This window comes from Aythya ferina (assembly GCF_964211825.1).
Source record: "Aythya ferina genome assembly, chromosome: 1".
NCBI classification, from domain to species: domain Eukaryota; kingdom Metazoa; phylum Chordata; class Aves; order Anseriformes; family Anatidae; genus Aythya; species Aythya ferina.
Genome location: NC_140296.1, coordinates 203,070,707 through 203,095,527, shown reverse-complemented (window position 1 = coordinate 203,095,527; position 24,821 = coordinate 203,070,707). Strand labels below are relative to the sequence as shown.

Genomic DNA, 24,821 nt, shown 5'->3' with positions numbered 1-24,821 from the left:
GCACTTATTGAATATACAGAAGAACCATCTTGTCAAGGACTCCCTGGAGTATCCTGCAATACTATGTCTTGCTGGATGTTAAAACTGGTGTTGGCCGTCTTCTTATGAACATAAGCTAAAACTGACTGTTAAATGTTCCAGACCCTGTATAAAAAGAAACAATTCAGCAAGAATAGGGTCTATTTACTCTTTAATCAGCAGGGATCATTGCTGCTGGCAGCATGAATGAAGTCTGTTTCAAGTATCAGTTAAAGCAAGCTTTCTCAAGGGACATTGTTTCAGAAGCAGTTTCTCCACCAGATGAAAAATAAAATCAAATAAATAATTTATGTCAGTGTCATCCAGAAGAGGGCAGTTTTCTGTGCCCTCCTCCAGCTTGTGGCAGAAACTGTCTGCAGACCTTCCTCATCCCTGCCATCACACTGGGGACCTCAGGGAGACAAAACACCTGAGTCCTTATGGGGCAAATGAGTTGAAGAAACCAATGTTGTGGTGTTGTAAAAATCAGCATTTCTGTTCATTTTTTAACACTTTTTTTTTTTTTCTGACACATGGGGCTGTCACTGAGCTGCTGGTGAACAGAATGAACCAACCAGCCAACAACAATAGCCCAACACCTTAATTCAACTCAACACCATGGACTTATTTCATGCATTTTCAGATCTGGCCAGCCCCAAACACTTGCACCAATCCGGCTGTTAAGTGCTTCTTTTGTTGATGCTGCTCATCGCTGATGTGGGTGCAGATGTGCTGAGCCCATCAGCATGACCACGTAGGGGGGGACTGGCATGAAAAATACCCTGGTGTTCTTAATCGAAGTTGGGTTTAAATGGTTAACGAGATGCCCTTCCCTGTGCTCCCGTGATTATGGGGCCCCACCGCTACAACTCAAGTGAATGAGCATGCTGACTTTGAGCCCCCAATTAACACATGGTTCTCTCAGTCATTGTCTTCTCAGCCAGAAGAGATATAAAGACAACTCACAGCAGTGCTGTCCTTTTGAGAAATGAATGAGACATGGAAAACAACCCTTTATAATAATTCCTCTACATGAAGTAGTTCTGTAGAAGCTGTTCCCCAATTATGCCTATTGCTCCTGCAGGCTTTTCTGGGGAAAATAAAATAAAAATAAAAATATCCCATATTCTTTCTCATTCCCACTCTCTCAAATGCTTGTCATTTTTCTTGCCTTCCTCTCCACTCCAGCATGCTCACCTCTTTGTGTGATAACAAAACTGGGCTGAAGATTGGAGATAATGGAGCAATGATCCCAAATATTCCATGAAACACTCCTGACGACCTCTTGGAACAGGATATGCTTTCCCCGCAACACCTTTTTGTTACTGACTAACACTTTGTCTGCAGGCCATTTACACCCCCCATCCTCTTCCCACCCAGGGATGCCCCATTCTCCCTCCCCATCATTCGCTGCATTTCATTCTGTTGACTTCAGAGCATCCCTCCAATTTCATGAAATTATTTCTAATTCTAACCCTAACCTCAAAAAAATGTTTGCAAATTCTCTTAACTTCATAGCTTTGCTCATCACCTAGGGGTGGCATTTCCCTTACATAACTTTAGATGCCTACCTGAGAGCCCTTGCACCTCTCCCAGTGCAGCAGCAAATGGCTTTCGGAGCATTTATGGGGGTTTGCAGGGAGGTGCTGCTCCTGCCTCCCACAGAGCTCAAGGCAGCCAGATATTCCCAGCTGATTTACGAGTGTCACCAGGGCAGCAAGGTAAACCTTCCTTGAGTCAAGGCACAGCCAGGCTCCTGCCTCCTGCTATCCAGCAGCCCAGCTGCCCCGTCGGAGCAGAAAATGAAACTGGCTTGGCGTGATTTATTTTTCTTAAATCCATGCTAGCTGTTTTTTATTACCTTATTATCCTCTAGGTGCTTATGAATCGATAGTTTGATAATTTTTAATAATATGTCCTCTCTCTCTCTCTCTCTCTCTATATATATATATATATAACTTGAATAAAGGTGGCTTGGCTCCAATCCACAGGGCCATGCACAATGCTTGCCCTTCTCCAGTCCTCTGACACCCCCTTGCCGTATCCCTTGTTAATCCCCCAAAAAACACCTCTTTCTCTGCCCATTTAATTCCTCCTGCACCCATTTCTTCAGGCCTTTGGATACCTCATATTTGCCTCATCTCATCTTTTAACCTGTTCTCGCTCTGTTCTCTCTCTTCTCCCCTTGTTTTAAATTAATTTTACTTGCCAGCTGGGCCTGGCTAATCCTTCTTTATAGAGTGAAACAGAGGAGGTATTTTCTGTGGTTTCCATTATTTGATTTTCCACTCTGAGAATTCACAGATTTCCTCCATCCTTCACTTTCCTCTGGCCTTCATGCATGTGCAGAATTGCCAGGACTGCTTTTTGCATCCCTGGTTACTCAAAACTATTTCAGTGTCTTGGCTTTTCTGATTTTAAGTTTAGACCCATGCTCTAATACTTAAATTAAGTTTTATTGGGTCTTTATTTTCTTTCTTTTGATTACTCCTTTTTAATTTCTAGTTCTTAGGGAATTTCTGGCACAGCTGCTTACTTGGGTTTCCTTTTTCTTACGTGGTTTCCTTTTCCTTAACTTTGCTATTTTGGCACGTGGCATCAATAATTCCCATCTGTATTTCTGTAAGCTCACAAAGACAGATGGAAGAAAATCAGCATCGAGTGACCAAAGTCCCGTGAGCCTCTCCAGACTTTTATCCAACCAAGGCTAAGGGTAAAGGAAGGATCACAGCCCTTCTCTTCTGTATCAGCGAGATTGCCTGGAGAGCCCTGCCATTACCCAGCTTTCAAGGGCCTTACCCTGGGCAGATAAGGGAACACGTTTTCTCTCTGAACTCATCCAAAGTCGCTGTGCCTGCCTGGAAAACAGCTTTGCATCAACAGCGAGGATAAAATTCACTCACACCAGGGAAATGACAGCCACCTTTGCCATTATCAGTGCCCTGCCTGCTAAGCGAGTTTGGGATTAAAAAACAAGTTTTTAGCTCCGTGATGCTGTTTCACAAGGCTTTGTGAACGATGGCTGAGTGCCCATCAGCTGTCTGCACCATGGGCAGAGAGGGATGGAAATACCCAGGGAGTGATTTGTGGATGAAATCCCACTTAGGAGCCCCAAAGGCAAATTTCCCCAAGAAAAACAACAAATTGAGATGTGGCACCTAAAGGCACCGACCCACTGATACGGGGTTAGCAGCTGTGGTGTTTGGAGCAGGGCTGGGGGTAAACAGCACCCAAAACCTCAGTGCCTCTGCAGAGAGATGAAAACCCCTGGGGAAAAAAAAGCAGGGAGACAGCTGCGGGTCATCTTAGATGCCAAAATAATACAGCAGAAATTTAGGAGCCCGAGCACACAGACTCTACATCTGGTACAGCTGAGCTTTGTTTTTTCTTTTTTTTTTTTTTTTCTCATGGGTTCAGAAAATCAAAATATTTTGAAGTGCAAATCATGTTTTTGCTAAGCCAAAGCTGTGGTTTCACGGTGGAGTGCGGAGAAGCCGCTCAGGGACAGCTGCCTCCTTCTGCAAGGAAGGGAGGGGAAGGGGCGAAATCGGGGTTTTTCTCGTAATTGCCCTTTTTATAGCCTGCGTGTTTTCACACGTGCAAAGTACCGGGCTCTCTTGTAAACGTATCTGCACTCAGAAGTAAGGTTTTGGACAACTTTTCATTGCTGAATGTGACAGCAAAGAGAAATCAGCAGGAACAGGGAGGATGCATGATGGGTGAGAGAGACTTGGGAAGACTTTCCGACTTTCCCCTGGTGCATCCCACATACAACCTTTGATGGATAATTTGAAGGTTATTCGAAGAAAATGAAGTTTTAAGAAATACCAATATAGTTTAAATGCTTTTTTTTTTTTTTTTTTTTTTTTTTTTTTTTTTTCTTTTGACTGTGTTCCCCAACAGCTGTGCTGTACTTGGGCAAATAGAGTCTGAGGCAATTCCCGGGTGAAAAATTATCATCCAGCATCCAATTCTTGAAAATGTTTCTTTAAGAGCAGCCTAGGAAATCTAAGAAAATGTAAAATGTTGGAGCCTAAATAAATCTCTGATAAAATACATACTTGCTTAATAGACGCTACCAGGGTGTTCAGCTGGCTTTTTGTAAGAATATCAGCTTTATTTATTGATGTTGAATTTAATATAGAGGCAACCGATTGCAAGACACAGACAGGTTTACCAACCCAGGGGAACGAACCTTTTAATGAAGCTACCGATTACTACACATATGAAATCAGCTGAAAATGACTTAGTAAAATCAAACTTCCAGCTTGCTGATTGAACTCATGATTAAACTGTGATTAGAACTGGTGACTTGAGCATCTGTCAGCCCACAATTTGCTTCTCCCTTGAAAAAGGAAGGACTGTTTCTGGTTGATGTGTTGGCTCAGCTGAGGGACAGTTCCCACGATGTTCTTCAGAGTTCTGTAATGTTTATCGTTGTTTTTAAGGCCATTGCTTGGAGTCATGCGATATGATGAGATCTGCAGCCCGCTTGGTTTTGTAACGTAATGCAAGCTCCTACACCTCAAAGTCAGGGAAGAAAACTCAGGCACGGGACCCCAGTGCTCCCTAAAGAGGGCCACAAGGATACCAAAAAGAGAGAAAAAAGTGAAAGCAGTGCTCTGGGGGTGGTTGTAAAGGGGGCTGGGAGCTGCATTAGGCAGAGCAGCAGAAAACACAGGTCTGAGAGTGCTGTTTGAGATCCCAACCCCATCAGCAGCCCCTGACATCTCTCAGATCGTCTTGCCACAGACCATAGGATTAGGATCATAGGACTTCCTGAGTCCCTGCCAGGACCGCTGCCTGCCCTCCCCAGCCCACCACCCCAAACCCAGCTAGGATCCTCTGTGCCCTTCCCATCACAGCACCCCAAATCCCACCAGGACACCCATCCTTGGGCCCAAAACCCCATTGAGTTCCCTACCCACCCTCCCTAACTCAGCAACTCAAACCCCAATGGGACTCCCCTCACCGCCAGCCTAGCACCCCAAACTCTTCTGGGATCTTCCCTACCCTTCCCATGCAGCATGCTAAACCCTCCTGGGACTCGCCTCAGCCCGGCACCTTAACCCCAAGTGGGACCCCAACCCTCTTTCCTCATCCCAACACCCCAAATCCCAATAGGACTCCCCTCATCCCAACCCCCCAAACTCCACTGGGACCCCAAAACCCTCTCTCCCCATCCCAACACCTCAAACCTCACTGGGACAGTCCTTCTCCCCCCTCCCCTGCCCCCCCCCCCCCAGTTATCCCAACTCCCCAAACTCCACTGAAATGCCAACCTGCCCCCATCCCAACACCCCAAATCCCACCAGAAATCCTCCATCTCAGCACCCCAAACCCACTTGGACCCTAACCCTCCCTCCCTTCCAATCCCAACCCTCCAAACCCCACCAGAAACCCTCCCACCACCCCATCCAAACACTTCAACCCCACCAGGACCCCCCAAACCCCACCAGGACACCCCCACCGCATCCCAACACCCCAAACCCACCGGGACCCCAACCTACACCCCATCCCAACACCCCAAAACCCCACTGGGACCCACACCCCCCATCACATCCCAGCACTGCAAATCCCACCAGGACCCCATCACTCTCCCCATCCCAACACCCCAAATCCTACCGAGACCCCACACACACCCTAAACCCCCCCAGGACCCTAAACCCCTCCTAGACCCCCCCCCTACATCCCCATCCCACCGCCCCGCCCCCGGGTGTGCCCTCAGCAGCCGGGACCGGGGCGGGGAGCGGAGCGGCGGCGGCGGCTCCGCTTTGTAGGCATCGGGACCGCTCCGCTTCCACTCCGGTTCCGCTCCGCTTCCAGCTCCGCTTCCCCCAGGCCATGGCTGCCCCCCGGCCGGCTCACGGCTGCGGCAGCGGAGCGCTGCTGGGGCGTTTCGGTGTGCTGCTGCAGGCACTGCTGGCACTCTGCGCCTTCAGCACCCTCATGTGTGAGTCCCCCATCGCCCCCCAGTCGGGCATCCTGCCCTGGGGATGGTGGGGGTGCTGGGGTTGCTGGGGGTGCTGGGGTTGCTGGGGGTGCTGGGGGTGCTGGGGTTGCTGGGGTTGCTGGGGGTGCTGGGGGTGCTGGGGTTGCTGGGGTTGCTGGGGGTGCTGGGGGTGCTGGGGTTGCTGGGGTTGCTGGGGGTGCTGGGGTTGCTGGGGGTGCTGGGGTTGCTGGGGGTGCTGGGGTTGCTGGGGTTGCTGGGGGTGCTGGGGTTGCTGGGGGTGCTGGGGTTGCTGGGGGTGCTGGGGTTGCTGGGGGTGCTGGGGGTGCTGGGGGTGCTGGGGGTGCTGGGGGTGCTGGGGTTGCTGGGGGTGCTGGGGGTGCTGGGGTTGCTGGGGTTGCTGGGGTTGCTGGGGTTGCTGGGGTTGCTGGGGTTGCTGGGGTTGCTGGGGTTGCTGGGGTTGCTGGGGTTGCTGGGGTTGCTGGGGTTGCTGGGGTTGCTGGGGGTGCTGGGGGTGCTGGGGGTGCTGGGTTTATTTCTGAGCCACCTTTGCTTGGTGCTGCTGGGGGCTTTTTATTTATAGGGCGTCCCAAATTTTGTGCGCAAACCATAGGGTTTGGAGCAGAGGGGAGTGCAGTGATTTGTGGCAGTTTGGGGTGCTGGGTGCTTGCTGTTAAAGCTGGTGTGTGAAGCCTTAATCTGAGTAATCTTAATCTTGATCAAGCAGCACGGGTTTGCAGCACTGGTATGGAAAGCTCAGCTCGGTTTGAGCTCAGCTGCTTAGAAAAGTTTAATAAAGGGTGAAAAGTTGTGGTGTAAGTGGATGGCTTGCTGGGAGGACTGAGAAAAATAGGCAGAGTCAGGTATGGTGCTGCTAGATGAGAGCACTGCTTCCCCTGATGGGGTTCTGGTGGTGTTTTGTTTAATTTTCTCAGCCTGGGAAGTGTTAGGGCTGGGGAAGGATTTCTTTTTTATTTTATTTATTTATTTATTTATTTATTTATTTGGTGTTACTGTGAGGGATTGGTAGGGGTTGGTAATGGAGAAGCCCTGGGGAGAGCTGGGGGCACTGAAAGACCTGCAAAAATTTACTCTCCGCACAGCTGCGCCTTGCTCCGAGCTCTGGGTCGCTTTTCTTTTGGGTTAAGTGATTTAACACAAGCTGAGTAACTTGCCAGAACTCGATCTGTTTTCCTTGTTTAAAGACCTGGGGCGACAGGGAAAGAAAGCTTTGACTTTGGTTAAGTAGCTGCAGATTTTGAGGCTCACTCATCCTCTTCTACTGTCTGGAAACCCCGTCCAAAGGCTGCTGCTAGTGCCAGGCTGCCACTAAAGCTGCAACAGGTTCTTCCTGTGATAGCTGATAGCTTTTTCCAGCAGCAGTAGCCAAACTTCAGTGCTTCTCTGCCTGCCTTTTGCCAAACACTGACTGTAAGAACAGCCTGACTTGGTGTTTCTGTTCCTATATGTGTGATGTGTGTGTGTATTGGCCTGTAAATCCCATGGGGTGTCCTGTGAAATGAAGGGCATTAATTGCATTAAATGCTCCTGTGGATGAAAGTTTTGGAGCACAGCCACTGCTGGCAAACTGTCAACCCCAGGGTTTGTCGCTCTCCCTCTTGGTGCAAGGGCTAATAGGTCCTTAATCATTAGCATCCTCTTGGCTAATTAGGAAAACCAGGCAGCTGGGCAACTGCTTCATCTAGGTGTGGGGACAGAGCCATCACTGGAGCTTGAATTTGAATGCAAAAAGTTTCCAAACTGTGCTCCTGCTGCTCAGACGATGCAGGAACATCTAGAGGAACTGGGACTAATGACAGGACAATGCTAAGCAAGATTTTTGCAGGTGCTTATCCATGGCTTGTGCTCACAAGGGTACATGTACAGAATATGTAGGGTTGTATGTATGGTCTGCAGCAGGATGGATAAGTATATATATGTTGTTATTAGAGTTTGTGGCCTTGATTTTCTGTCTCTTGGGTCTGTGGGAGGATTACCTCCTGCTAGGCTGTTAGGAGAGCCTAGCTGCACGCTGAGCTGGAAGTCAGTCCTGTGGGACTGCCTGAAGTGATGCTGTGTCAAGTGCATGTCTAGACAGCAAAGCACAGGCTGTGTGCAAGCCTGGAAAAGAATATTTAAGCATGTGGATCTGTCACCTGCAGTGTGAAGTGGGGTTAGGACAGCTCACTGGGTTCCCTGAGGCCACTTTTGCCTGCTGCAAACGTTATAAAAGGTTAATTTGGAGCAAAGGATCTTGAGCAGCAGAGGGAATAACTTCTTTCACTGTAGTAGGAGGAGTGGGATGTGTGCTCCCCTCGATGTGTATATGAAATGAGTCCTTTATGGGGTATAACTGACCCACAGGTAGAGGATGCCCAACTTTACCTTAATGTGGTTGTATTAAGCTCACCCTTATCACCATGAGCAGTGGTGAGGGCATTCCCTTTAAGCTCACAAATATTTTCTTGCTTTTCCAAGCCCTCTCCTGTAACGTAGTCAAATCAAATTGCGCTGTGGTCCTGGGCTTGCTCTGGGTGCAACTCAGCCCCACTTGGCAATCAAATAAAAAAAAAAAAAATGGGTTGTAAACCTTCCCACCTGCCTGCTGTGGGTGCTACAAGCACTGAGTGGGAGCACTTAAAGGAAGAGGCAGCAAAGCCTTGCAGCTGTGGGTTTTGCAATCCATCTCCCCTGTACAAGAGCCTTCCCATTGGGAGGTCAAGACAAGGAGGAGTGTGGATAATTGAGCAATCCCAGCTGGAGCAGTTCTTCGCACTGCCTTGATCACCGCTTGCTGAGTGGAGAAAGCAAGCTGCAGGAGCTGGGTGTGATTTGGGGGTTGAGACCCTGCAGTTGCTGCTACTGAAATTTAAAACTTTTTTTTTTCTTTTTTTTTTTTTTTTTAGGAAAGGGGCTGTAAACTAGCAAAAGTTGCCCTGATTTGTCACTTGGTCAGCAAAATCCCTTTGAAATGGGCGGAGATCTTGCACAAAAATCCTAGCCATAGCATTTTTTGTAGATTACCAGGGGCACAAGAGAATCAGATTTGGGGAGTTAAATGATTTTTTTTCTCCCTTGGGAATGGAAAAAGCTTTCCTTGGAGCAAACAAATTTGTTTCCACCCCACCACAAACAATGTGAAGGACATCTAAGATCAACTATTCCTCTTCCAATTTCCTCCCTTGCTGAGGCTCTGAGCTTCTGGAGGAGTTTTATTAGTATTTGTGCTGCAGGTGTTAAAATAAGCTCATGGAGGGGGTTGGTCCCACCAGGCAGGGAGAGCTCTGCTGCTCTGAGCTCTGTAACATGCAAGTAGAAAATAAAACATATGATTTTCTGCTTGGCTTCTGTAAATGGCTTTGGGCCTGCCTAATGTGACAGCAGTGTCCCTTTAGATCCTCTTGCAGAGCTGCTGGATGCTCCAGCACTCCTTGCCTTGAGTTTCTGAAGACCTTTTCCCCAGACACTGATCCACTGGCAGGGTTCAGTGATGGAGATGTGCTGTTAGCAGCTAGGGTGAGTGTTTTTATTGTTCTGGTCCAAGTAGCTTGTCCTGAGGCAGGCCCACAGAGCAGGAGCTTGCCAGACTGTAAAACAAGCAGTGGTTTTCATTCATGGTGGGGGATCCCTCTTGCTGTACATGTATTTTTTATCTTTTCCTGATCCATGTGGACTTACCAGCATCCTGTTCCAGTGCATCTGAGAAACTGACTGATAGATCACCGAATCCATGCAGACTTCTAAAATAAGTATGCCCAGGACATGGGAGCACTGCAGGCTTACCATGCCCAAGGCAGGCTCTGCTGACTCTGCTTCCCCTAACACAAATGCTAGCTCTGGTTATTTATACCTACTCATTTATACCTTAACCATAGTTCTTTGATTATTTTTACCTACGTTGGGACTTCACCACAACAAATGCTTTTCCCTCTTGAGGAAAGAGTTACCCTTTGTCGTTTTGTTGTCTCGGGAGGTGTGAAGCACAGGGCTGTGCTGACTCCAGGGGTCAGTTTGCATGTAGGTTAAGCAAAAAGCTGCATGTGGCAGGATTCTTACGATGTTTTCAGCTTCAATACGTTTGGAAACCCACATTGCACTTTGTAAGCTAGAAGGTCCACATGGTATTTGATGTGCTTTGTTACACCAAACACAGCTTTCCACAAAGCTTTTGAATTTTGGTTGGTTACGTTGACCTCTTCTTGGAAGACACCTTCTGTACAGCTAAACCTTGTGCTAAATGAATATTGTGAGGTTTCTAGTTCCTGAAGGGACAAATGGGATGGGATGGAAATGAGCTTCTGGTTCCAAGCACGACAATGGTGGCCATAAAAATCCATGCAGAAATAAGACACAGGAGTGATGCACCAATTGCATGAGGTAGGAAAAACTGAGACCCATCCTGAAGCACTGCATGGCCTTCACTTGTGCACTTAATGTGTTCAGATAGCTGGGTGCTCCAGCTGAGGATCTCAGGATGTCTCTGCACGGTGGATTATAGGGAGGTGTTGTTGTTCTGTGAGTTCCAGAGCTCCTGCACTGGGCTTGGGGGTGACTCTGGATTGGGATGGGGAATAGGAAGGGATGGGCTGAACATCATCAGCAACACAGGAAAGGGAAAAGGAGTAGCTGTTAGGTAGGATCTTGGGGAATAAATATGCCTAATTCTTTTTCTTTTTTCCAAAATAAATAAATGATTACCTTCCTTAAGGTCCACCTACATCAGCCGCTGAGTTCCATGGTACTGTGCAAGACTTCCAGGGTTTGTATTGCTCGAGCAGGGCTTTCTGAGGACCTAAATCTCCTATCGATGCATGTTCATCTTGCAACTTGAAGCCCTCTATGCCAGAAGAAACTCTCTCTAGAGGATGCTGTAGAGTAGCCAAGCAATAGCCAGATACCTTCAGTAGGAGCTACTGCCATCTTATGTCCCAATTACCTCATGTCCTGCAGAGCATATCCTCCATTCTTACTCCTTCCTCAAGTAAAGCATCACCTCAGCCAGTTTTGGTACAGGTGTGTACGTTTCTGAAGCCTTGGTACAAGGATGTTTGGGAAGGAATGACTATATACATATATAAAAAATCCTATATGTATAATACATGTATAGGAATGACTATATATATACTATAAACTAGAGAATATATGTCAATAGCCTCCTCAAACCACAGAGAGACCATCCCTTGCTGCTCTGTGATGTTGGGTATGTGTTCTGAGCTTTTCCAGCCCAGGCACGCGCTTATCTTGCCAGCAGCATGCTGGCTGCTATCTGCAAGCAGGGGCTGCTGCTTCCTCCCATTGTGTCCCAGGTCGAGCTGTCTGGGTAGCTGTGAGCTCAGGCTAAGAATAGTGAAGCCCCCGGGGCTTTGGTCTCCGTATCCTGCATGTTGGTTTCTTCCTGTCTGGGGCTTGGAAAAAGCCTGGGAAAGGGTGTGTGCTTCAAATAGGTTGAAACGTGTTACTGGCGACCCTACTGCCTATAAATAAAGCAGAGGCTGGGCAGGGGGAGACCTTCTGTTTCCTGCCTGGTACAGGAGCTCTGAGCCTTTTTCTGTAAAGGACAGAAATGAGGTAGTGTGGTGCTCTCTCAAAGATGGGCTTCCTGGCTTTATGGTATGGGTCTTAGCTGCCATTTGCTTTAAAGCAACTAACAGTATACCCAATTCTGTGTATTGCAGCCTGGGTTTTGGTGGGCTATTCACAATGTAATATATCCTCTAGAGCCTGTTGCTGAGCTCCATGGGGCCAGGCTTGGTCTCTGGTAAACCAAATCCTGGAGGATTTGAGGTTTAGAGTCGCCAAAGGGAGATGTCAGCTCCCTTCTTGAATCTTTTGGTTGTTTGCAGGACAACTTACCAAGGAGATGATCTGACCCTCAACCAAGCACAGCCAAGTTTCTCCTAGGGAAATAAGTTTCCCCCTTTGATCTTGTAGAGAACTCATTTAGGGGTCTGTCTTGATGACAGGGGTCTGTCAGCTGCTACTGAATCTAATGCTGCCTAAATTAGGTTTTATTTCCAAGAGGGGGCCACAGGCACACAGCTGCTGCCAAACATACATGTGGCTGATGAGGGATGCAGAGAGGATGCTGCACATGGGAGTGCTCCCATGCACGGGGTGAGGAACAGCGTGAGAATCAGGTAACAGGTGCTGTGATTGTCTTAACTGAATGATTATAATTGGGGATTAATTAAAATGAGTAGGTTGTAGGACAGCACTGCTGTAATCTCATAACTTTAAGAAGGAACTGTACAGCTCTAGGGCAGGCAAAGCTGTACTCTTTGTGCTATGTGAAGTAAACACCCTAATAAATGTCTACCTTCTGTTGCTCTGCATAAAAAAAAAAAAAGTAAAAATAAAAAGGGGATGGTTCTAGTTGAGCTTCTTGTCTTCTAAGTCTTTACATATCTGTAATGAAATACTCTTCTCCTAAATGTACTTTTTACATTTTTAGGTCCTTATTCAGATGTCCAACTTCACCCTAGCCTGGTGGTCCTCAGGGAAATTCAAGTGTCTATGATCTTTATTGTCCTTGACTTGAAAAGGAGGGGTCTGGGAGTATTTTGTTTCCTGCCCTGCCCTTTCTCAGCAGCAGACAGGGTATTTCTCATTGCTCATCTTCCTTCCCTTTGCTTAACTTCATGGTATTTGGTCTGCAAAAACTGGAGCCAAGTAGGGGGAGAGTAACCCAAAGGGCACCAATTCAAGAAGGCAGCTGTCCCCTCAGTTGTGATCCTATCTCTTGAATGAGATAGGTTTGGGTCTTCTGCTCCTAAAATAGTTAGGAGCAGCTTTTTCCTACCTTCCCAGCCTTTTCCTGAGATGTTTTGGACCACACAACAAGGTTAAATGTCACTCAGTGCCTCACCTCTGTGCTGCAGCACAGCTCAGGACAGTGGAGCAGCCTGTGAGCTTCTGAGTGGGCTGGGACTTTGTGAGGCTTCCTCTTGTTTTTGAAGACTGTCTTTGAAGCCTTTCCAAAGGAAACGCATTCCTACAGTGTAAACTATTTTATTGCTGACATCCACACGCTTTACTGTTAATTGATATTTAATTGGAATAATTGAGGGTGAGATTGGATTAGGGGCTAACCCTGCACTGCATCTGCAGGAAGAACCCAGAAAAGAAGTCTCAATTTTTCTTTCCTCCCCCCCCCCCCCCCCCCCCCCCCATGTTGCTTGGTGTAGCACCCTGCTCTGCTACAGGGGACCTCAGCTGTGAGGATGGGGAGTTCAGCTTTATTTCACCCACCATCTCCTATCAACCTATGGAGTCTGCAGCAGAAGTCTGCCCATCTCCTCTGACAGGGAGGAGTAAAACAGCTTCCCATGGTGCTAAAAGGAACAGCTTAACAGGCCATTGACCTTGGCTGGAATCACCTTAAACATGCTGCAAACAGCTGGACTTCACAAAGCTGATGGAAATGCTTTTTCAAGCTTCCACTCGAATCAAACCCTGCAGCAATTATTTCCAACTGGTATTCACCTTTAGGTTCATTTATTTTTTAAGACCTCAAAGACTGGTTTGAAAGTTTGCTTGTATTTTCAGTGATGTCTTTCCCTTAGATTTGCCTCCAAAATCTTCCTACAGGTTCATGTGAATTGTACTTGTTACGTATGATACTTCGACTAGTTTTCTGCTTAGGGATGTTGAAAGCACTAAGTTCAGGAGTACTTTGTGTGCATAGAGCATGCTTGGAAGGATTCCCAAAGAAGTATCGAGCATATGGGGCAAACGCATGTCAGCAAGCTGTGCCCTGGTAGCCTGGGGTGTAGTGGAAACTGCTGCCCTAATTGGGCTTGCAGGTATCTGGCAGTCGAGGAGGATCACTGCTATGAAGATGGGCAGCAACGTTGCTGCCCTCTGAGTGAAGGATTTCTTTCTAATAACTTGTCTAAATCTATCTTTTTTTTTTTTTTTTTTTTTTTTTTTTAAGTTCAAAGACATTACTCTTTGTCCTATCACTTCCCGAGGAAGAGTACCTCTCCAGCTTTGGGACACCTTTAGGTACTGACAGACTGCTATAAGGTCTTCCCTGAGCCTTCTCTTCTCCAGACTAAACAGCCTGAGCTCCCTCAGCCTGTCTCCATAGATGTGGCCCTCTCCTATGGTGCTCCAGCCCTCTATATTCTAGTGTAGACCCCATTACATCTTAGTATTATTTTTAGTCTGGTTGGATGGGGATACTCTCTATTCTGTTTTGTGCAGCTGTCAGCAATAAACTATTTTTAATTCGTTATAGGTGCTAAAATTCAAATTGCATTATTCTTGTTTGCACGTTGCACCCATGAGCATGCACCCAAAAAAAAATAGCTCAGTTCACCATTAATATTTGTCTGAGCCATGGCAGAAAAATAATTCCTACAGCTGATGGAAGAGCTGAGTTACCCCCAGTGAGTGGAGATGTGCTTATAGATGGGTAAAGGAGGCTTTAGCCATTCCCCAAGCTGAGCTTGTGCAGCTGCCCTGGTTGGGCTGTCTGCAAGGCTTGGGGGAGAGGAGGGACACGGTGCGGTCTGTTGCTCCAGAGCACAAAAGCTGCGCTGCTTCAAAGAAGGCTTTGTCAGCTACTCGAGGTTTCAGAGACCTGGAGCCATTTCTATGGGGGTTTAACATCACCCCTAACCTCTGGGTCACAGCCACTGAGCTACTTTGCTGCCAGTTTCAGCTCTAGTGGTCTTGGCTGGCTTTCTGGTTTAATTCGGAGACAGCCTGCTGCAGCTCTGCATGGTAAATGCCCTTTTAAGCAGTTAATTATTTCTCAATAATACTAGCTTTTATCTTTTAATACAACAGTTTTACTGTCTCTGATAATTACAGAGTCTCGGATAACTCTCTTAAATCTAATGAGGCATGACAAGCCATGTTCAACAAGGCACTACGCCATTAACTTCTTACCTCTTACTTGTCATCTCATCGTGCTGAATTACTGAATTCCCAGCCTGAGTGGCTGTGGGTGCATAGCATGTCACTTCTCATTAAGCCAACAGTGGAAAATCATCCCTGGTGCTCTCGTGGATGGGGCTGTGGTCAGCTGGGTGGCTTGGTGGCCTGCAGACCCCTTCCACAGCTTCTCGGTGGCAGCATGCTGTGCTCCAGCAGCTGAGCAAGTTTGTTGGGCTTGGTTTCAATTCTTCTGGCTGCTCAGCTTGGTTAGTCCACGTGTCTTTTATTTGTGGGTGGGTGAGATGCAAGTGGCCCTGGTGTTGGGTGGATGTTCCTAGCCAAAATCCTGGAGCTGGGAGGGTGCTCATTCATGTGTCACCTCATCATCTTGCCAGTAAGAGAGGTATGAAGCTGTACCTCTGAAACATGAAGACTCCAAGCAGGGGAGGTCCTGCACCTTTCACCAGACAGGGCTTTCCCAGGGAAAGGTGCCCAGATTGTGCACCTTGGGGTAGATGGTTGGGTTGTAGATGGCACACTGAGTGCTCAAGTACAGCTAGACTCACCAAAAGCATCAATTAATTAACATCTCGATGAAGAATAGCGAAGAGCTATTTATTTGGAAATCAACTGTATCTAGCTATTATGGTCTTTACTGAGCTCGTTGCTGACTGTGTGCTGTGAGAGGTGGGTTTGCCTTCTGTCTGTGCACCCCATATGAGCTGTGCTGTCAAAGCTGTGCATTTCCCCACTGAGAAGGGGGAAAATTGTTTCACGTTATAACCTGTTTGTTTGTTTGTTTTTTAATGGGATGCCCATGGCACGAGTTACCGTGGTGCACATAGCTTAGATCTGTTCCTGGCTCTGAAAGGGCAGTTTTTACTTGGACACAAGCTGTTCGCTTCACCCACGCGTTGATCTTTCAGTTAATGAGACCTCAGTGGAGTGCAGTCTGGAGTCACGGAGTAGGACATCAAATTGTGCTTAAAACTGTGTTGGTTTTACCAGAATGTTATATCTAAAACGGACTAGAGGAGTTGCTTGTGCATTTCTTATCCCATGGGGAACAAGGAAACTCATGCTTACAAAACTTCATCGCTTTCCCCACTGACGAGTGGATGCAGGTGTGTGGCAGTGATGCCTTGATTTTCATCTGTTGCACTTTGGGGCCCTGCTTTTGTATCCTCAAATTGCCTTGGGAAGCATACTGGTGTGCCAAGAGCTGTCAACAGTAAGGAGATCTCTTTGCTGGGCATAAAATTGAAGCATCACTGCTTATGTGTAGCTGGGGAGATGAGGAAGGAATAACTGCAACCAGTGGGGTGGTGCATGTCTGTTCTGGTGTTCGGCCGACTTTAAAAGTCACAGAGGAAGTTACGAGGCTAAAAAAAAATGAAGAGGTAGTGAGGATGAAATAGATTAGCTGATGGTCTGGGCTTCTGTAGCCTGCTTACTCTTAGAGTATTCATTGCAATGATCTGCATAGCACTGGGAACATCTGGGAGGTGTAGAGGGATTAGTAATTAATGCTCACAAAATATGCCCTTGGGATAGCCTCTCTGAGAGGGTTTAGACACTGCATTAATTCATACTCACATGTCCTGTAGCATCACTAGATGGCACCACCAAGCAGCTGTTCAGCTCATGTCCTGGGATGGATGGGCAGGAGTAGAGGATGAATTGCTGTTTGTTTCCATTTTCCTTCAAAAAAGTCACAGCTTATTATTTTTAAATTCTGAATCCTGTTCAAGCTGGCAATGTGTTTAGGAACTGATCATGGCAATTTAAATTGAGGTCTGGGGTCTACGCCCTCTGCATCTACGTGGGGTTTGGAGGCAGCAGCTGTAACTGTAGTGCCTCCAGGTACAGCTGTTAGCAACTCTGCTATAAATTAAGATGATACTAAATGTCCTTTCATTAATTAGGGGGGAAGGTAACAGAGTGGGAAAACCTCTTCCAGGCTTCATTATTCCAGAGCATTGATACCTTAGTTTTTAAGGGAGAAAAGTTGGCCTGATAGCTGATAGGTATTTTCCTAAAATAGGCTACTAGTTGTGGAGTGACAGCAAAACAGTCAAAAGTGACTTCTGCATGCGATATAGCAGAACTTTTCCATCAGCAGCTTCTGTTTGGATATATAAAGGCTGGATGAACCCAGGGAGAACATCAAATCTCTGGGCCAAGCGAAGTGGGACCCTTTGAGATGCTCTGCAATGTTCACACCACTGTGAGCAAAACTGGAGAAAAAATGGGTAAAAAACCCACTTTGTGCTACCTGCAGGAAGAAACAGGAGAGAGCTCTGAGCAGTGTGATACCTGTAAAGGAGAAAAACCTGAAGGGCTGCAATTCATCTATACCCAGAGGGACTTCATTAAAGGATTCAAATATCTCTTCCAGGGCTCGTGGCAGTATCAAAACCATATCTCCCATCTGTACCCAGTGGACATACAAAATGTTGCATGATAAAAACGTTTTTTTAGTGCCTCCAGCTAGCAGGCATGAGCTTGGAGTCATACCAGCTTGTAGGGCTCTGTGGTTTGGAGCTGGCACCTTCATGCTCTGTGTGCATGAGGTCCTGCTACCTGCCTTCTGGTCCTGGTAGCTGCAAGGAGGAGATGGCTTTATTGCATTTCAATGTTCATAACTTAATGTGACTCAAAAGCTTGATGGACTCTTGGGCCACGTTCAGTGTCACTACCATAACTTGAATTAGCCTGGAGGGGTTACCAAGGCAGGTAGGGAGGGATGATGCCTCCCTAGCTTCCCTCAGGCGCCCTTCCCATGGTATGAAAGTCTTGCTGAAGGAAGCAAGAAGCATGTGCCTATCTCCAAAACCCCTCTGCTGCTCATCCTTCTGCCCTATATGTGTGTTGCTTCTGGCTGGTTTGCAGTCAGGTCCTTCCCCTTTGCTGACAAATGCTGAGGGTCCTCCAGGTATTTTTTTTGGCTGCTTTCTGCCTTGAAGTCTGACACAGACTGCATACAGAATCTGTTCAGCTCTGCTGGTTAACATAACCCCTCTCGTTTTCTTTGCAGTAAAACGATTTAAGGAACCAAAAGAAGAGAGACGTCCCTGGAGGATATGGTGAGGCTTTTAATTTGGGGCTTACAAAGCCCATGTACCTGTAACACTATTTCCTCTTCTACTAGCAGTCTTCTAGGCCCTGTGATTAACTGGGATGCATTGGAAAGGATGGCACCTGAGCATAGTGTTGTTAGTATAGAATAAGGGGTAGATGCTGTCCTGTTTTCAGCTGGGATAGTTAATTTTCTTTTTAGTAGCTGGTGTTGTGCTGTGTGTTGGATTTAGGATGAGAATAATGCTGATAATACACTGTTTTTAGTTGTGCAGAGCAGTACTTACACAGAGCCAAGGACACTTCTGCTTCTCATGTTGCCCTGCCAGCAAGGGGCTGGGGGGGACGCAGCCAGGAGAGCCGGCCGAGGCTGGCCACAAGGATATCCCATACCATAAAACATCCTGCTGAACAATAAAACTGGGGGAGATTAGTGAGGTGGGGGAGCTGCTGCTGCTCAGGTGCTGGCTAGGCATTGGTCAGCAGGTGGTGAGCAATTGCACTGTGCATCACTTGTTTTGTATGTTCTTCTAATAGTATTTTCCCTTTTACATTTTATTAAACTGCCTTTATCTCAACCCATGAGTTTTATTTTTTTCCCTTTGTTTTCCCTTAATTTTTCCCCTCTCCCCCATCTCAGTGTGGGGTGGAGTGAGTGACCAGCTGCGTGATGCTTATCTGGGTTTAAAACCAACATCCTATCTGAAACTTAGTTTTTTTAAATAAAATGCCCTGCTGCCACTTCTCAAGGAAACCTCCCTAAAGCAGCTGGTACTCCCTAGGAATAAAATCTTCACCCTACATCCTCCAGGAAAGCCTGAGCTTTTCTGCAGGTGACTGAACCAGGAGGTTGTGTCTTCTCCAACCTGCTGCATGTGGGCTGTCGGATGGATCACGATGGACAGATCTTACTGCCTTTTTTCTTTCCCTCCAGGTTTTACGATACCTCCAAGCAAGCAATAGGTGCCCTCTTCATCCACTTTGCCAACATTTTTCTGTCTGATCTCACTGAAGAGGACCCTTGCTCTCTGTAAGTACCCAAGGTGCTTCTGTTCACATCCTACATGTCAAAGGAGGGAGCAAACCTGTGGGAAATGGTTATTTATGGTGAAAATAAAACCATTTAATGTACTAGGTGGGGATAAACTAAACTGCTACACTGATTTTTCAGAGCCTGGGGTATCCTCTGGTCTTTGCAGTCTCCTGGTCTGATGGAGATGAAGCAGCAAGATGACATTTTTCTGCTGATTAAAAGCACCACGTAATACCTTTTTTTTTTTTAAAAAAAAAAAAAAAAAAAAAAGCTGCAGTAAGCAATGCAGCAGTGCTCCATGCTCTTGCAATTTGTTTGTGTCCCAGGCTTTTCTGGTCTTAGAGCAGTGCCAAGTATGCTTTTGCTAGCTCTGTAGTTGAAAGCTTTTATCTGATGTATTTGATAAAATGTATGATCTGTTTTTTTTGTTTGTTTTTTTGTTTGTTTGTTTGGTTTTTTTTTGGAACTTTATCTGTACCCACTGCATTTATTCATGTAGTCCTGTTTTGGGACTTTCTACACCAGGATTTGAATTTAACGTAGAGTTGTCACCTGTATTCCAGACCAGCCAATTTGCAGCTACATTTCTAGTATCAGAACTAACTTTATCTTGTCCTACATAACTCCTCTGAGTCTCAACATGCTGCTTAAAACCTCCTGGCCCATCTCCTTTGTTTGTCCTAGTACTGCACCTTGATATGTTTCTTTAAACAGCCACAGGCTGGGGCTAAATAAAACATCAAAAATGATTCATGATTGCTTTTAAGTGGGCAGTGTTTTAAAATAAGCCCTTCTGTGCTTACACTGTGCCCTTCAGTTTTTCCTAGTGTGTGCTTGGCACTTCCCTGGTCTGCCTGATTTGCGATCCTGAACCAGGCAGCTTAAAACTGTGCAGCCCTGAGCCTGGGCTTTGACATTTTTCTGTGTGTCCTGCCCAGTTTTAACTGGGAGTTGTATTGGGAGTGCTCTGATTTCAGCAGCTGAAAACTTTAATAAACTAGTTCTGAACTCTTTAGTATAGAAAATCTTAATGCCACGTTTTTGAAGAGGATAGCAAAAGCAGGTTGTTCTTTTCAGTGCTTTTATTCAGAGGCAACATCAGGGAAATATTCATTCCTGTAGCTCTGTGCTTGGTTGTTTTCTTCACCATGTAGGAGTCTGGCCTGACCTGGCAGAAAAAAATTCCAATAACAGAAAACTGGCCAGAAAACATGAGTCCGACTGAGATTTTTCTCTGGAACCTGTTAAAATGCCCAGCAGGTCCCTCCAGGTCTCCAGCCTCTTGCTCTCTCTCCAGTGAGCCTTGATCCTCCAAAGCTGTGTTGCAAAGCCCTCAGACCTAAATCTCCTGGTGGTGTGAAACCCCAAACCAGAGGCTTTCAGGGATTCCAGGATGCCCGCTGTGGAGCCAGGACTTGTCACTTCTCCCAGAAATCTGCTTCTTGCTCTGCATCCCTGCTCATAGGAGCCCCTTGTAAAGTAAAAATGACTTTTTGCCTCTTCCCCCATGCAGATTGCAGAGCAGCTGAGGTGTCCACCAAGTCTTTGTTGTTGTTTTTTTGTTTGTTTGTTTGTTTTTGTTTTTGTATGAAACTGCAAGAATATTTGCTGCTTTTTCCATGAAAGTTAGGGTTTCATCCAAATAAGAGCAAACAATGCTGTGAATGGGGAAACCTTTTTTTGGGGGGGAGGGGTGAGAGGTAATCTTTTAAGCAAGGCTAGCCCTAAAAGCAATTAATACTGTGTGAATAAATGAACAATGCTAGAGAAATGGTGGAGCCTCCTCCATCCTCTGTGGAGTGGGCTCTTAAACTTAAATTGCTGGTAAGGCAATAGGAAAATCCAATAAAATAGGAAAGGGGATTTATTTATATATATATTTTTTGTTTTTTATTATATAAACTAATATTATATAATTGTTTCAATACAAATATATTAAATTAATCTATTAACATCAATGTATTATGTTAAATATTGTTATACTAATATAGAATATACTATGTTTTATAATACTTTTATTTTACTTTATATTTATTTTTTTATAAAATGAAAATTTCCAATAAAATAGGAAAATAAGGATTTTGAAATCTTGTTTGTTTTCTTTTGATGGATTCCCATATGGAAATAAAAGATTTGTTAATATACTTCTATATAGCCTTAAGAACACAGCTGAAACCCTGAATTTTGCAGCTTTACCGAGTGGCCTTTTCCTCTGCTCTCAGCTACCTCATTAACTTCATCCTTGATGCCACGCTGGGGATGCTGCTGATCTGGCTGGGCGTGAAGGTTGTCTCCTGGATCGTGCAGCACCAGAAGTACACGTACCTGGTCTTCGGGGAATATGGTAGGGGTCAACTCATCTGCACAGAGCTGGCTTGCTTGCTCTCTTCTATGAATGGGGAGAAAAAATGGCAGTTTAGGGAGAAAATGTGGGAGCAACCTGCTTTTGTTACCTCTCCTCTGAGGTGCTAGCAGGCTGTTGTAGCTATCAGCATGCTGCGTGCTGGGACAGCTCTAGGTTGTGGGAACTCTGCTGTGGTAAATGTTCTTGGGCAGAGCAGGCTGGGGATGAGAGGCTGAAAGTGTCCTTGGGGGTTTCATATGCCCTAGGACATGTGCGTGATAAATTAAAGTGCTTGGATGTGCTGTTTTGTTGTTTTTTTTTTTTTGTTTTGTTTTGTTTTTTTGTCTGGTTTTTTTTTTTTTTTTTTTTTTTTTTCCTGTAGGGTTCTCTTTGTGTTCTTTTTTTTTTTTTTTTTTCTTCTGTTTCCCCTAAATCTTTAAAAGATTGGCAGCCTCTCTGCTTCGATTCCTGCCCTAAGGGAGGGAAAAAAAAAAATCAAAACCAAACCTTTCTCAGGCAGCCCCACTAGAGGGTAGCACTTCTCCTCAGAAAGAGGAGAGCAGCGCTCCTCCGTGCTGCTGTAAAGGGAGAAGGAACCTTTGGGGCTGTTTTTACATTGAATATAATGTAAAGGTGAGTTCTTTACATTATATCTAATATAAGGATGAGTCCATCTTTATACTTAGAAAATACACCCTATTTGTACCAATAGCTTTTCCACCCTCAAGACCTTAATCGTGAAGTCTATTCAGAAGGTGGTCCCACTGCTTCGTATTTTTAGTAGCTTGTGAGATTTGGGTTGAAGCGAGATGAGTGCAGGGACCCCACTGACTCGTAGCTTTAGCTCAGACTCATGTTCAGTGTGTAAGAGGGGAGGGCTGTGCCTGGGTAAATGGGTTTCAGCACAGGATGGAGGGGATGGCTGGGTTTGTGACACAGAGGAAACATCTGCAGGCAGAACAGGCTCTTAGTCCTGCCTGAGGGTGGCTTTAAAGGCTCCAGTGGTCTCCAGAACAGCTTCACCCCAAGCAAGCTGAGCATCCTGACAGCATCAATGAGATCTATTTGCGGGGGACGTGAGGAAGGCAGCCCCTGTGAAATAGCTGAGGATCCAAGCACAGCACAACAAAATCATTCAGAGGAGACAGCAGAGCAATACAGATATTCTTGGGTCAGGGACTGGCTTTTTTTTTTTCCTCTTTTTGAGCAGCGAGGACTCAAAGCCCAACCACAGCCATCCCAGAGCACAGCCTCACACGCCACGTCTGCAGCTGAACAGAAGCAAGGAAACGTTAAAGTGCACTGACAGCTCGCCTTCACCTCTTGGAGCAGTAATAAACTTATGTGGAGCTGGAGCTCCCCCCTCGAGGAGGCTGGCTTCGACTACAGAAACGGCTCTCTCCAATGAGGAGAGAGGAAATCTTGCTTTCATTAACAAAAATTAGTTTCTGCTGTTGCTTGAGTTGAGCTCCTGAATGGGGGATTAAATATCTCATGTGCAGGTCTCCAGCCAGAGTGAGCAGGATGGAAAAAACCAGACGTGATATTGGACTGCCACCTAACACCATCCTGCTGCAGGGCTCGGGAAGAAAAACTCTGTTATCCTCATCTCGGGTGTTAAGTAACTTCCAGGCTGGTCTGGAAGATGCTGGCAAGCTTTGTTTGGTCTGATACAGGCTCCAGAAATATGATTCATTTTCTGGACTAATTGCTGTACCAGACTTGCATTGCTTTCTACGGTTATCCTGAAAGCTTCTCTTGCAGTCCTGCAAAGAAAGAAGGGCAGGAATACCAGGAAAACACCAAATCTGTGCTGCAGACACTGCCATTGCTTCAGCTATCAGGAGGGAACAGTTGTCTTCCTCCTGTATAGCCAGTACCCATCCACCTGCATGGTCTTCAAGCAAAAATCATTTGCAACTGCTTCTTTTTGGACACTTCAATTTTTGGCTGCATCCCTGCAACCTGTACGAATGCCTGTAGTTATGTTCTGAGGCTCCAGCAGTCCTGCTCTGAGGTTGTTTTCCTTGTCTTCTTGGCCCCAGGTAGTTTTCCTTGCATGACAGCAATAGCTGGATTAATAATATGATTATATTAGTTATGTTAATAATATTAATGTCAAAAATATAAAGCAGCAAAGAGGAGGGAAGGGAAATCCTCTAAACCTGGGTCGTTCTTTCAAGCCACCAGCAGTCCAGAACCGAGCTCTTAAAAATTAACTTTTAAAAAAAAAAAAAAAAAAAAAAAAAGAGACACCCATTCTGAGATCAGCCTCTTCTTGTGCTGAAGCCTTCAGCCAAAGACAGCTCCAGCCAGGAATGACCTGGTTTTAGCCAGCAGAGAGTTAAAGACTTTATCCTGCTGTTCCTCCAGCTTTACCTGGCAGCCCTTGATTGCTCTTTGGGCTGCCTTTTAGCATAGGAAGCTGCCTTAGAAAAGGCTGCTATGTCTTCTGAAGTTGCTTGGCTCTGAAGACTGGAGATATTCAGTCTTCACCTTGGTTAGAGCAGGCTTTGGGAAGCAGTGGTTGCTCCACGGGTCCTCAGGACACCACTGCTCCAGCAGGGCAGCAGCAAACCACGTCTGGAGGTGCTCTTCCTATGGGGAACCCTGCAGGGAGGAGAGCAAAACAGCCTAAGCTGCAGATGCATCAACTCACTAGTATCTAAAATAATACTTGAAGGTAAACAAATGCTATGAATTCGCGTTAATGTGTGGTTTCTGCAATGTGCAAGCCAAATGCTGAGAGGAGCATTAAGAAATGATGGGAGGAAAAGTGGGTGTCCTTGTTGGAAGAAGCCTCCAGGGAGACGGGTTTGTGTAGGGCTGTGGTCACCGCCTTGTCTGAGCTTTGTTCATTTTCTGTCTGGAAATGGAAAGGCATGTTGCTTGGAGGCCTATAAAGTCTGTTTAGTGGCCTATTGAACTCTGTTGGTCAAATTTAGTTATAGGAGAGCGTGCTCCGTGCCAGCTGCGGAGTTTAACTGAGGACCTGTGTAGGCTGCTTTTGGCCCTGCTGTGATATTGTACAAAATTTCCATAACAAATATTCCCACGTCCCGAAGCAGCCAAGGGAGCTGGCTGCTAATGCTTGAGGAAATACTGCTGAAAATAGCTTTAACCTGAGGGGATGTTTTGTCCTTAGTATGTTTGGTCTTTCCACCCCTAGGACCAGGGGGGAAAGAGTAAGGAAGGAGCTGGGGATTATCCTCAAATGGTTGAGTGCACGGTCAGGTCCCTTGCATTAAGCAGCTGTGCAAACTTTTGGACCCTCCAGGATGTGGTCCATGAGGAACACCAGTGCTTACCCCGTTTTAACACCAATATCTCCAAGGGTTAAAGACCCAAAATAATGGTGACACTGCAAACTGGGGCTGAGTGGGATGCCCACTGGTTGCTCTGACACCAACTTGTCCTGCCCAGAGCTGGTAGAAGTGCTTTTTGCACGCAGTCTCTGAAAACCTGGTCTGGCCCTCCAAGTGAACACTCCTGTGTGAGTCAGATGCTTTACTGCT

At 46.2% G+C, this 24,821-nt stretch overlaps 1 protein-coding gene across 1 annotated transcript in view; it reads left to right on the top strand.

Annotated features, from left to right (window-relative positions):
- The first annotated feature begins 5,741 nt into the window (after nucleotides 1-5,741).
- Nucleotides 5,742-24,821, top strand: part of LOC311429975 (store-operated calcium entry regulator STIMATE-like) — a 33,578-nt gene continuing 14,498 nt past the window's right edge. The window contains exons 1-4 of the mRNA XM_084506296.1: nucleotides 5,742-5,971; nucleotides 17,889-17,937; nucleotides 18,864-18,959; nucleotides 21,185-21,306. Of these exons, the coding sequence (XP_084362422.1) occupies nucleotides 5,863-5,971; nucleotides 17,889-17,937; nucleotides 18,864-18,959; nucleotides 21,185-21,306 (376 nt within the window). The 5' untranslated portion in view covers nucleotides 5,742-5,862. The remainder of the gene's footprint in view (nucleotides 5,972-17,888; nucleotides 17,938-18,863; nucleotides 18,960-21,184; nucleotides 21,307-24,821) is intronic.